The 13494-nt window shown below is 40.6% G+C and overlaps 1 protein-coding gene across 5 annotated transcripts in view; it reads left to right on the top strand.

The window, feature by feature from the left end:
- evla (Enah/Vasp-like a) overlaps positions 1–13354 on the top strand; it is a 28873-nt gene extending 15519 nt beyond the window's left edge. For 3 of the 5 annotated variants that reach the window (XM_027008910.2, XM_027008907.2, XM_027008909.2), the window contains exons 3-14: positions 278–455; positions 6076–6133; positions 7035–7096; positions 7624–8457; positions 8976–9205; positions 9721–9839; positions 9964–10000; positions 10105–10159; positions 11595–11655; positions 12255–12315; positions 12467–12524; positions 12619–13354. In XM_027008910.2, coding sequence (XP_026864711.1) covers positions 278–455; positions 6076–6133; positions 7035–7096; positions 7624–8457; positions 8976–9205; positions 9721–9839; positions 9964–10000; positions 10105–10159; positions 11595–11655; positions 12255–12315; positions 12467–12524; positions 12619–12656 — 1791 coding nt within the window. In that variant the 3' untranslated portion in view covers positions 12657–13354. Of the gene's footprint in view, positions 1–277; positions 456–1078; positions 1347–6075; positions 6134–7034; positions 7097–7623; positions 8458–8975; positions 9206–9720; positions 9840–9963; positions 10001–10104; positions 10160–11594; positions 11656–12254; positions 12316–12466; positions 12525–12618 lie in introns of those variants that run through there. The other 2 variants (XM_027008911.2, XM_027008912.2) reach the window with 2 other exon arrangements.
- The last annotated feature ends 140 nt before the right edge of the window (positions 13355–13494 follow it).

The following is a 13494-nucleotide window of genomic DNA, read 5'->3' as shown; positions in this document are numbered from 1 at the left end:
GACGTTACTTGCTTAGAGCAGGGAAATTGAGCCTAAATTAATATTTGGTGGTGCAGGTTTATAGAAATATGGGTATTATGGGCATTGAAGCATAGCAGTTGTGCACATTTCAAACTGGACTTTCACTGTCTGAAATCAGCTATTATAGTGTTTTATCATTGACTTGGCATTGTTTTTAAAATATCAAGTTTCAAGTTTCTTCATTATGGACACAGAAACTCAGTACCATACTTTGCCTTGGTAGGGAAGCTTCATGTCACCTCTATTTGTTTATCAGGTTGTGATAAACTACTCTATAGTGAAGGGGCTGAAATATAACCAGGCCACACCGACCTTCCACCAGTGGCGAGATGCCAGGCAGGTCTATGGGCTCAACTTTGCCAGCAAAGAGGAGGCCACTACCTTCTCCACTGCCATGCTCTTCGCACTCAATGTGCTAAGCTCCCAAGATGCAGGTGGGTATTGTGCTAACATAGCTGGCAAGAATCCTCACTCCAAGCTCTACTAAAATCAGATTTGTAAAAGAATAATATTATGGTTTTCTTGAGCACTAATTTTTAAGACTTGTGGTTTTCATTCATTGGTTAACACTAAAGTCTTGATTAGTTAATATAGGAGGGTCTGTCGCTCACTTATAACTTAATAGGATGCTGTTTGACTTAAGTATGCACCGAAGAGTTTGTTTTGGTATTTTATCTTTTGCATGTAGTGTTTCTGCACTGCCCAGGAAAGCTGCACTTCTGTACACAAGCCCAGTATATGTCAAGACTCTTTCTGTGACGAAGAGAAAATAATTGAGGTAGAGCCGACATTTCAGAAGTTGTTATGATGGAGCAGGCTAACGTGCTACTTTGAGTGTGCAGGTGCAGGCAGTGCATGCTGCTCCACTCTTACTTAAGAATGGCATATGGGCTTCTCTGATTTCATGCTGCTGCTACTTATAAGGAAAGGGTCTGGTAGCAACACAGACCACTCTGATGTCCCCTCATTGGTGCGTAGCTCGGCTAAAATATCCACGGAGCCAACCAGTCTCAGGGCAACAACCTTGTGTGCTCCCCTGCTTTTTTGGGGGAGAGGAACCGGAGATGAGGGTGTTGGAAGTTCAGATCTCACCTCAGCATGCACAGAAGAGAAGGGTTGGGGTTTGTCTGTCTGCACCCACCTGGGTCCTTACTGTTATCATCCTGCCTCAAGGCCCAGTGTTAGTAGACCCAACCCTGCCTGATGATATAAAACTCTTCATCCTGAGCTACCAAGAAACAGCATTAGCTCCAGCACAATGCTAGGACCTTCATTCTCCCCAGGGACTGTCTGAAGGGTGAGCTCTACAGTTATAAGACTGACCAGTAAGTATTACTAAGGGGGAAGGTGGTGTTAGTTGGTAGTGTTGCTTTGGAAATGCGAAAGAATGAAAGTGGTTCGGGTGTATGGTGTTAACAATGTGATGCAATGGCTGTCAGGTGCTATAGTAGTGCACTCAGTGGTGGGTGACATTTTGGAAATGATTGGAAGAATTCTGGCATGGCGCATGACGAGGGTGATGATGCCTGTGTTTATTAGGACTATTTCTGATCAGCTAGCATCACAGCAGGGTCTCCATCCACCTCATCTTGAAACATCATGTCAACACGTCATGGATATAGCCTGTTCACAATACATATTTTAAAATTTTCTCTAGTTTTCTGTCTCTAAAGGAAATCCTTTTTGAAATTTTTGACTCAATATGAATTCATGAAAGAAAAAAAAATGAAATGAAAACCCTTAAAATCCCAAAACACTTTGAAAGTTTTGCATGAATCATCTGAATAAAATAGCTAATTTACATTTGAAAAATATTCTTGCATTCATTCCCGAAATTCTATTATATTTTTTTGTTTGTCTAATTAAACCTGAAATATGAGCCTATCTTGGTAAATAAAACATTGTTGGATTATAATACATCTACATTACCATAAACGTAAAATTAGTGCTAACAAACATACATTTATGTCATACATCAGGCAGGTGGTTCTTATGTTTAACAGAACATCTGTTAATGACCTAATAATATTTATAGACCATATTTATAAAGAATTTAAGTATTTCTTTAACATATAGGTTGTGTTTAGTATAGACAAATGGGATTCTAAATCAATTCTGCAGAGATTTATGAGCACAGGAGAGAGCTCTTCCACCCCATAGGATACATGAACTCTTTGCCTTTACCATGGTAATACTTATTACATGACATGATTCATTGTTTGCCTTCAACCTGTGAGACTTCAGCCTGTGATTAAAGCTCGTTGGCCTTTCCTGACCCAAGAAAGCCCCATCATCCCACCGTGCCCTGATATATGCTGTCCATGCCAAGAAATGTATCTGCATTTGTAAGACATTTGGTAACTTGTAGTATGTCTTCATAATCTCTTTGTCAGACTAATCTGTATTAATATTTTTAGCAGAATTAGGTTAGTCTTTTAATATGACATTTAAGCATTAATTTATTGTGTATTTGCTGTTAGTGTGCAAGTTATTCTGGAATACCTTTGCAAATATAAAAGGCCCCTATCATGGGAAACTGAGTTTACCTCACTTTATTGAAATAAAGAATTTTGAAGTAACATGTAAATATTGTTAAAGTTTCAAAACACACTGTTTACGCTCCTAATCCACGCCATCTATGTAAGTGGGTGCATAAATGGATGGCACAGATTAGGACCCACCCTAATATATTATTATTATTAGTTGCATTTCTATAGCACCTTTCTCAAACTCAAGAATGCTTTTACACATATCACTTTTTACACACACACACACACACACACACACACACACACACACACACACACACACACCAGATGATAAGCAGTAGCCAGTTTTGCACACAGCATACTCTCGATCACAGGGATAGCATGGATCAGTTTCCCATGATAGGGGCCTTTTATATTTGCAAAGGTATTCCAGAATAACTTGGATCTACTCTGCAAAAACAACTCTGTTTCTCTTATGTCACAAGAACAACTTCATTTGCATATGCCCACCGATTTAGGCTGCAGCAGTTCAGCTGCACCCACTTACATTGCAGCTCATAAGCATATTTCAGTTCTGGGTGCTTTTTGAATTTTGCACAATACATGGCAGAGGTGAAAGTACAGATGTGTCACTGACAGAGGTGAAAAAGTGCAGATTGTTTGCTTCCTGTGGCACAGTTCTCTGTTCCTCTTTTGGTGATCAGAGCTTGCAATAGATGGTCATGTGGGTGCCAGATCCAATTCTTCAGCCAGACTCACTATAAAATTTGGACAGGGCAGAGAAAGGATTATGAAATGTAGCTTTGTTAATCTTTCACAATTGAAGCTTTCCTGTATGGAAATTAGACAGGTGACCCCAGAGAGCAGCATAAAATTAGGTGAGCAAGGTTTCAGTGGATCAGTTTCAGTGTGAATCCACATTAGAATAGGAAATCAAGTGATCTGATCAGCTCCGAATGATGGATGGTCATCAGTGCCAGACAAGCTGGCATCAGTATTTAAAAAACTGCCAACTTTGAGGGGCTTCCTCATGCAACAGTGCTGAGAGTATAACAAGAATGGAGTAATCAAGAAATGAAAGGGTATCTTGTGGAAATAAACAACCAGTTGACATCAGCGGTCAGATGAGGATGTCATTCTGATGAACAGTCATCGGACAGTCGAATTGCAGCTGAATACAGCTTGTCTTTCCTTAGTACGGATGGGCTATAACAGCAGACAACCAGTTAATGAGCCGTTGCTGTCTAAGAGAAACAGAAAGACAAGGCTCCATTCTGATGGAAGAGTCAAAATTTGGTACAAGCAGCAGGAACTGATGACCCTTTCCTATCAGGATTAAACACTTCAGGCTGGTGGAGGTGCAGTAATGGTGTGGGGAGTGTTTTCTGGTCACACCCTGGGTCCTCTCATGCCTGTGGATGGATGTTTGGACAGCATTGTGGCAGACCAAGTTCATCCCTTCATGGCAGATGTACCCCGTGGCAGAAGGACACTTTTAGCAGAACATGCAGCATACCACAAGGGTTGTATAGTCATGGCTTGGTTCCAAGAACATGAGAGTGACTTGCTTCCGTGGCCTTCACAGTCCCCAGATCTTAATCTGCGTCGTTGGGACAAGGTAGAATGGGCTGTTCAGAGCATGTCAGTACCTCCATCTAATTTCTGAGAACTGCGACAAGCTATCCTGTCTGCATAGACCAAGATTCTTGCAAAATTATTTCAACACATATTGGAATCTGTCACAAAGAATTGTGTGCTTAGCTATGAAGGAAATCACATATTAAACAAGAAAAAACAACAATGTTGCTTACTGTTGACTTATGTTGACTTATTTTGTGGCAAACAAACAAACAAGAAGATAGTGAAGAATATGGACATTTCCTTTAGGGTGATTTTAAGGTTCTTTTAAGAATGTTTTCAGTAATCACTAAAAGGAACTTTAAATTTGTCTTGGTTTTACACCTGGTGTTTTTTTTTTGTTTTTTGTTTTTTTTATTTTCTGTGAATATATAAGCACAGGCTGAGTAAATGATATGAGCTATTTGTTAAAAAGCCCTTTGTCATGTATTACAGACTATTGTGCACTGTATTTGTGCATGTACATAGCGTGTCAGCATGGTAATGTGGGAGTTTGTTAGCGTGACTCAGGGAACAGATGATGTGGGATCACTGCCCACAAGTGAAAAAAGAGTCATCCCACATCACACACACAAACAAACCACAATATCATAAAAATGCATTGCTAGTTTTGTTCATTTTAAAGTAGTACCTTAAAATTTTGTCATCATCTCTGTCTTGACTGTTTGGTAATAGTTCCTGTTTGTTCTAATAAAAATGCCATGTAGCAAACAAATCTGGAAGCTATACATTTTGTATATATTAATTCTATTTTATATTGATTCAGTATTTAGTAATGGGAAAGGTAGTGTGACCATAACCTTCTCTATACTGTGACAGGAATTCAATTCCATTTTTGAAAAATTTGTAGAATAAGACATTTACTCTAAATCTGTTTGGGGAGGGTCATATTGCGTGGTGTTTATGGCACACAGCAGTGCTGCAGTCCTTTGTTTTGTTGTGGCTTCCTGTTTAAATGCCTGTGGTTGTGATTGTTTTGTGCACGTTACTGAAGAGCATAGCTGCTGCAGAGCTAGACATAGGCTGCATCAGCATCTCACATATGATGTTAAAGGCATAGTTCAACTTGACACAGCTAGTGTGGCCAGCTGCAGCAGTTTCTTATTCTAATTTGCGCAACGCAGTGCAGTCTCAGTATATCTGCATACAATGTATGGCCATTCTGTTGGCCAAACTGTCATTTTCACAACTGAAGGAATATTCTAATTCACTTCCTCCCACACATGCATGCAACCATACCGGTTCCATGCACTCTGATACCAATTCCACTCACACCAGTACCGGTACATCCTTACTCATATCATTTCGTCCCGCACCCATACCTGTACCATATACACCCATACCAGTCCCATCCACAACCAGACAAGTTCCAGTGTATCCTGTTGTACATCGTAAACATCATCCTACTAATGGTGTTCACCCACCATAAATAACTAACTATATTGCTCAATCCCATGTCTCAAAGATAACCAGACAGACATTCTTCACACTGACCATCACCTTCAAATGAGGGCCATGCTATATACCAGGCACCTAGAACGACTCACAAACCTTGTCAGAGTAACCCAATAGCCATGGATTCTAAGCAGCACTCTCTTAATCCATCCATCAGATAACAGAGTAGGCTTGGAGATGGGTTGGGAAGTAATTATGATTGGGTTCTAAAAGGGGTCTGCCAAGCACTGTGTTCACAGTATGTCCTAGTGGTTGTGATAGACATTTACTTATTTCATCAGTTGAGTATTAAAGAAAACATTATTAAAATATTGCTGAGATAACATAGCAATATTGTATGTTTAACCTGTTTTATCAGCTGTAAATAATGACTGCTGCACATATTTTTACATACCCAGAAAAATACACCAGAATACTCAGCATGTTTGAAAGAGCTAAGATCTGTCTAGAACTTCTCTGTCTTCTCCTCCAGGTCCAGCTGGGCATCGGCAAAATGGGCCAGTGACAGATGAAACAGATGCCCAGAGGAGGTGAGAAAAAACTTCACACTTGTTTAACATTAGCCTCAGTTTGGTTTAAACTTGGACCTTGACAGGAAAAGGACAAGAGTTGTGCATGAAATGTTGGTGTGACTTGAAGGTAAACTGGAACATCATCTGGGAATGTCTGTCTTAAGCTTAAGATACAGTGTGTTAAGTCTTATCAGTGAGGCTGGGTCACCTTAAGCTCCATATCTTCCTTTAATTAGAGGAAATTATCATAGAGTCAGCCGTCACCTACATTTCACAGCAAAATTTCTGATCTTGGATCAGATCATTCTTGACTATACTTTGAGTGCAAAGGTAGTCACTGACTCAGAAGTTTTACTATGCAATGCATCAAAGTGTATTACCTGTGGCAGCTGATATATAAAAATGAACAGACTGAAGTATTAAAGCCTTCATTGGAATGGCAGCTGAAACATTACTATGATTACTCAAAATGCTTGTGCTGCAGTAAATGGTGAGGCTCACAGTTACCATTGTGAGATACTTTAGACAGCTCATGTGGTTGAATGCTCCTATCATCATATGGCAGCAGATAATTTCTTGTCTTGTTCTAATTCCCAGGAAAGTAAGCCTATTCCAATGGCAGTTACAAGTCTTTTGCCCCCTAATGGTTAGAGAAAGTATTTAATCACAGATAACAGCTTAGCCAAACTTATGCAACCCACTGAACATCATTTAAAATAGTTCTAACTTGACAACCTACAAATCTTGACACACACAAATCTATTCCATATATATATATATATATATATTCTTCTATGTGCTTGCTGTCTAGAAGAACAATACTTATAGAGACTGCAGAGTCATATGTTTTAGTTGATGTTGTGAAGCATGAGAACATTTTAAAAACCTTTTTGTAACATTTGGGAACACTTGGCTGTAGGCAAATGATGGATCAGCACCAGATGCAGGTGGAGAGGGAGCGCCGAACTTCTGGCTCTGCAGGTAAAGTCCACACACAAAATTTAAGAGACCTACATGCACATAAAGCTCACACAGCCACCTCTGTTTCCAAAAACACCCCTTCTACCAGCAGATAACTCAGCAGCTTTCTGGAGGAGACTTGAATGACAGCGTAGCAAACTCCTGTGGGGAGGTTCTGAGCCCCAAGCCTGACAGCTCGTACTGAATTTATGATTCATTCACTCAGACTGTTGTCTTGCTCTCATTCTCCCAGCGCTTGCTCTCTGCTCCTGCTTATCCATGTATCAGTCCAGCTCAGACCTACATATCCAATAATTCTGTGCACATTCTTGTGTGAGTTCAGTCTGCCAGCTGGGATTTAATACATGCTATAATATGTGCCACATCTTTACTCATAATTCTGCTCACGTTGCATTTCACATCTTTTTGTCATGATGGAATTTCAGTTTCCCTTTTTTGATTTTCATTACTGTCACTGTTCTCTTTTGTTTGTTGCTTGTTTTCAATCCCTCTCTCGCTTCCTCATTCCTTCCCTCACTGTCTCTTAGTCTCCACCCTTCAGTTTAAAGTGTCTGCGTCTGCCTCTCATTGTGACACCCCATCACCAGACTCCAGACAGTTCCGTGCCAACACACTCCCCTCCTCTTCCACTCGCCTCAGTCCTTCCCTGCCCTCCTCTTCCTCCAAGGAGCAAGAGAGTGGCTATCGCACAGTGGACTCCTCGCACAAAAAAGCTCAGAGGTTTTCCCAGCTGTCCACCTCTCTGCCCTCAGCATTCTCCCCTGTGCAGCCGGGGGGTGTTCTGCCCTTTCGCAACGTGCGGCAGATCCCCCTCTCTCCCCCTACTGCTCCCCGTGAGCCAGACCAGAGCACAGCACCCAAACATGGCACCTGGTCCTCCACCCACACGCACACCCCACTGGCCACCACGTCATCCCCTGGTTCCATGTCCATGCCCATCAAACAGCCCTGCACACAGCCTGTACTGCCTGTGGCCCTCCCTCTTTCACTTTTCAGTAATGGTCCCAAAGCACCTATTTCCTCTTCAAACTTTGACCCCACAGCTCTCCTGGAGCAGCCTCCCAATGGCCAGCATGAGGACTGCTACCACTTCCAGGCACTGCCTCCTCAGGCTGTGTCCTCTAGTGCTTCTCCTCACCCCCACTATTGCCAGCCAGAACCCTTCTACTATGAGGCCATCCCCCTGTCTCCCCTCATTGGTCAGCCAGCCCAAGGTCACACCCACCAGACACAGGTTGCCTCTTCCTTCCAGCCACAGCCACACTGTCACTCCACACCTCCCTCTTATACCTCTGTCTCGGAGGGGCCTTTGTCCAAGATGACAACCCCTCTCATCTCTCAGGATGCCATAGCACCCACCAGTGAGTATTGCAGACTCCACCTAGTTGGCTCTGGCTTTCTCCTACTATGTGCATATGGTTGGGGGGTGGGCTTCATTAGGGCTCACACATTTACACTGCCACACAGCTGTCTCACCAGACATGACTGAATATGATATGCGCTCCTTGAAGATTGCCTTTAAAACACTACAGTCACTAGTGTCATTTTGGAAATACAGGTCCATCTGAATTACATACTTTAACGAGGCTGTTGCGTGCACCTAATTTTATACTGTTAATGACACAAATTGACCAAAAAACAAAGAACAAAGTTTTGCTATATATTATTCAGATACAGCATTTAGCTATTACTATTGTACTGAAAGATTAAGTTGAAAACTACATTTTAAGAGGAAATTTAGCAAAGTGCTACAGATTAGTTTAACCTTAGATTTAGTTCAGAGGCTGAAAACCTCTGGAACTGATTCTGTGACCACTGTTGTTCCTTCATATCTAAATTAAGTCATTCACACAAAACCATCAGTCTTTTTCCTCAACAGGTCCTTCCCTCCCTCCGGGACATCCATCCATGCTCTCCTCCACTCCCCCACTCCACCCCCCTGCCCCTGTGCCCGCTGTGGGTCCACCAGCTCCTCCACCTCCACCTGGACCCCCACCCCCAGCCACAGCGCCTCTTCCGATTCCACCTCCCCTCCCAGCCGGAGGAGGTCTCGCTACCTCTGGCCTGGCTGCAGCTCTGGCAGGAGCCAAACTTCGCAAAGTGCCACGGGTGAGTGGCTTGAGCTTCGGTTAGACAGGAGCGCAGCTGCAGGCTAGGCATGCAGGGTTCAGCTAGAGCAGCATAAGTGAGTCTGAAACGGAGCCATGAATGCACTGTAACGGCAGAGACAGACCCTGGGACAGACCTATGCAAGTGTGCCAATAAAGTAATCTGTTGCTCAAAAGCCTAAATCAGTAACAGAGTTAAGCCTTGTCCTTTTTTTTGGTTCTTTGCTACATCTGTCCTTGGATTTCTACAGCAGCAATTTAATATACTGTGAAGACAGTATTCATTTTCTGAGCTGGGCAAGGTTTGCAAAGAAACAGGATTCACACTGATTAGATGCGAATGCAGTGACGTCATTGTTTGCACTATTGTTATATGGGCTGTTCACTAAGCAGGCCTGTGAATAGACCAGAGAGGCAATGCGTTGCCATGACGCAGATGTTCCATCAGTATGAAAAGTGGGTAACGTTACACTGATATGGCCTGGTGGGCCGTCCCCCTCTGTCTAAACCCTGCAGCCTGAGGAGGGCACCGCTGGACTGGGCAGTACCAAGAACGATGCCAGCCGCTCAAGCGGAGGCAGCGGAGGAGGCGGCGAAGGCCTCATGCAGGAGATGAATGCCCTCCTGGCGCGAAGGTCACACTGAAATGCCTTCCCCTTAGCTTTTCCCCCTTAGTTTATTTATACCTGACAAGATTGAATTTTAGTCACAAACATTTCATAACACAAATCATAACAAATCATGCCTTTTTCCCATCAGGAGGAAAGCTTCAGAGAAACCAGAAGACAGTCAAAATGTAGGCCCTTTTTAAAAACAGCCTTTTGTCACATTCTCACTTATGCCTTTCATTATACTAGACCATGGTTTTTGTGTAAAAGGTTCCTGTATGCTGCTTTGTAGGAAGAGGCCAATGGCTCACCTGGCTCACGTGGTTCAAGCCAGCAGAACTCAACAGGTACCTGTCTTACATCTGCAGTTGACCTGGAAACAATAAGCATCCTGATGCCACTAAGATATAGTTTGCTGGTTTTAAGAAACTTTTCCTTGCTTGTGGTCGTCTGTGGATTTTTCCAGGGACAGTATTTGTTTTTCGCCCCTCAATTACTTCCTCTTAATCCCAAATGTCATTATGAGACGTCATAGAGATGTCTGAGGTTATAAATAGCTGCTGTCAAACTTTTATTGTTAAATTCTGGTGAAGCCTGAGAAAAGTTGCATTTTTAAAGTGATAAAAATGAAAGCAGTTTTTAGAAATATGAAATAAAATTCCAAAATTCAAAATTTATTTTTACAGCGCTTTTTACAACAGATGTTGTCACAAAGCAGATTTACAAATGTCCCAGTCTAAGCCCTATATAAAAAAACTACGTTGTAAGAGTCAAATCTACTGGTCTTCTGGTATATTATATTTAACCCATTTCAAGTGAACCGCAATTGTAATCCATTTCTTTGTAAAACTATTTTTCTATGCGCAAAGACAATATTTAAAAACAATATTTATACAGTTTCACTGCCTCCACCCAGTAGTTCCATACCTCTAGTTTGTACAGTAGAGAAATATTTGAGATATATATACATACATATATATATATATATGTGTGTGTGTGTGTGTGTGTGTGTGTGTGTGTGTGTTTACATATCAGAGAATTTCCAGAAGCAGGTATACAGGGTAGACATAATAGTAGAATAACAACATGGGAATATTTTGAAGTGGTTACCAAAACAGCACAATTTGTTATTTGTTTACTTTAATAGTAATTTGATTAAATTTATAATTTTAAAAACAACTATTTATAACACTATTTTTTAAGTTTAGAAAACAGTATTGGGCATCTTAAAGAGTATGAAAGCAGATGAGTAAACAGGTTTTACCCATAAATGCATCCAAAAATAACCCATTTGAAAGAAGAGAAAACTTTCCCAGAAAGGAGGAAGAGTGATAGAAAGTTAAAGGTTTCCTGGCATGGATGCATTTAAACACAATAGAGGTTTATAAACAACTACTAAGGGATAACAAGCTTTAAAGCTTCTTGAGTTTAGGTAATACAATACTGTTGTTAACGTTTTTAACTATTACACAGGTAATACAAGATCACAAAAAGTACACAACCTTGCTTAACGAATAAACAAGACTGAAGTCTGAGAACACAGACAAAAGGTCATAAGGACAATATTATTAGTAGTCATACTTTTTTACATTGGGATGAAATATGACCTTGGATCAGGCATAAGAGCATTTCACAAAACACAGCACTGAAGGCAGAATTCAACCTAGTTTATAACTAATATGTTTACATGTCTAAGGTCTTATCTAAAATTCCAGTTCCAACCTAAATCTACCAAACTAGCATTGGTTGTACACTTTCAGCTGAATGAAATTTGCTTTCCAGATGCTGTGAAAAAGCCATGGGAGCGAGCAAACTCTTCAGACAAATCCTCTGCTGGCTCTAGGTCAGTTTAACTCAATTCCTTGTTCCTTTGCTTGTTCTAATAACCCTTGATGGGGGATACCTATATTATAATTTCCAAGGTGCATGTGAGTTCTGTATCAAGCATTAGGCTTATGCTTATCCAAGCCATTGGGTACCCCGCATAGCTAGCTGCACCATGGTTTGGCTAAATGCTTCTGTAGCTATTGCTTGATCTTATCAATAGGCCGCTTAAAGAAAATAAAACACATCCAAGCTCTTATCGCTCTCTGGCAATGATGCGAAGCTCTGAGTTTGCGTAGACGCTGCCGCACTTAATGCTTTGACAGTGTGTGCAAATATTGACTAACTGTCACTGCAGCTCTAACATCTTGCTGAATATCATAAAGATTCAGCTAATGGTCTATAGAGGAGATTTAACAGAGTAGTTTTAAACCTGAATCATTTCAAGCTTTAATACTAAAATGAATACATCAGCTCGTCAACATATAAGATATTGTGCACAGCAGTGAAATAGTGGCAGAGGGTTTTATCAATTTATTTTCCATATTATTTAGATTTCTAGGAATTACACAGAAACCTCTTTATTGTTGCTAAATGAACTTGCTCTTGATTGCCCAGGCTGAGGCCTGTTGGCAGCAGTACTGATGCAGAGCTGGCGGACTTCGACAGAATGAAACAAGTGAGTTCATAATAGGTAATAATACCTACAGCCATATAAGAAATACATTTCAATACTGACCACTTGCCAGATTTTTCTGAGTAACCACTGCAACTCATCAGCTTAACAGGTAAAATATGAAATGGGTCTTACTTTATTTTTTTTTTTAAAGGAGATATTGGAGGAAGTTGTACGCGAACTACATAAAGTCAAAGATGAGATTATTGATGGTAAGAACCAATGAGTATTCCTTCCAAATGTATTACTTAAAGTCAGTGCATTTTCAAGACTAACAATGTTTGTGTATTTTCTTTTTTCCTTTAGCTATTAGAAGAGAACTCACCAGGATGGGTACTACATAGTGTTTATGAGCATTGTCATGGTTACTAATCATTATTTGGGAAGTGCATAAAAAGGTTCCACCAAGGCACTTTGGAAAAACATTCTCACAACATAGCTGCAATGGCACAGAAATATCATCGAGTTGCAGAAATGTTGCGGCAACAAAGAAGCATTAGAGAAAGGAACAAGAGAAAGTGGGGAAATAGGAGTGAGTGAGAATGAGTGGCTGGCTGGCTGGCTGTATGGGTGGATAGATGGACCTTCACACTGACCTTTCTATTTTCTCCTGTATGAACATTAAAGACTCAGCCCACTGTGCAGTTTGCTGCTCTTTCAAGTCTTAAAGAAAAAAATGTACTAGTTGGAACTTGAAGATTTTTTTTTGTTTTATACTGTTTTATTGTTTAATTGACGGTTACTGTTATTGTTAAAATTCTTTTATTATTAGTGGTATAGAGAGGAAGATACAACATTTCTCAAATTTAAGTCAAACTTTTATATTTGATTACTTTCTTTATTCTTTGGATTTTGATAAGCACATTCACCACCCTACCGCTGACATGTCTCCAGACTACATCAACATTTTTTAAAGTGTTTTTTTTTTTTTTTCCAGTGCAGATGTACAAGTTCACTGGATTGTTTCTAGCTTGAATTTGAAATGGTGGTGTGAGGTGTTTGATGATTGTTGCCCTCTGAATAAATCTTATGAAAGATGAAATTGTAGCCATAGCTTTCGAAGTTTTGGAAACTTTGCTTAAAACTTTGGTCGAAAAATTGGCTCCAAAAATTTATTCCATTAGGTAACTCCTTTAAAAGTTGACATTAAACCTACCTTTAAATAAAACTAAGAACACTGAA

Source organism: Electrophorus electricus, chromosome 13, assembly GCF_013358815.1.
Source record: "Electrophorus electricus isolate fEleEle1 chromosome 13, fEleEle1.pri, whole genome shotgun sequence".
Lineage (NCBI taxonomy): Eukaryota > Metazoa > Chordata > Actinopteri > Gymnotiformes > Gymnotidae > Electrophorus > Electrophorus electricus.
Note: the sequence above shows the minus strand (reverse complement) of the source record. Positions and strands in the feature narration are given on the sequence as shown.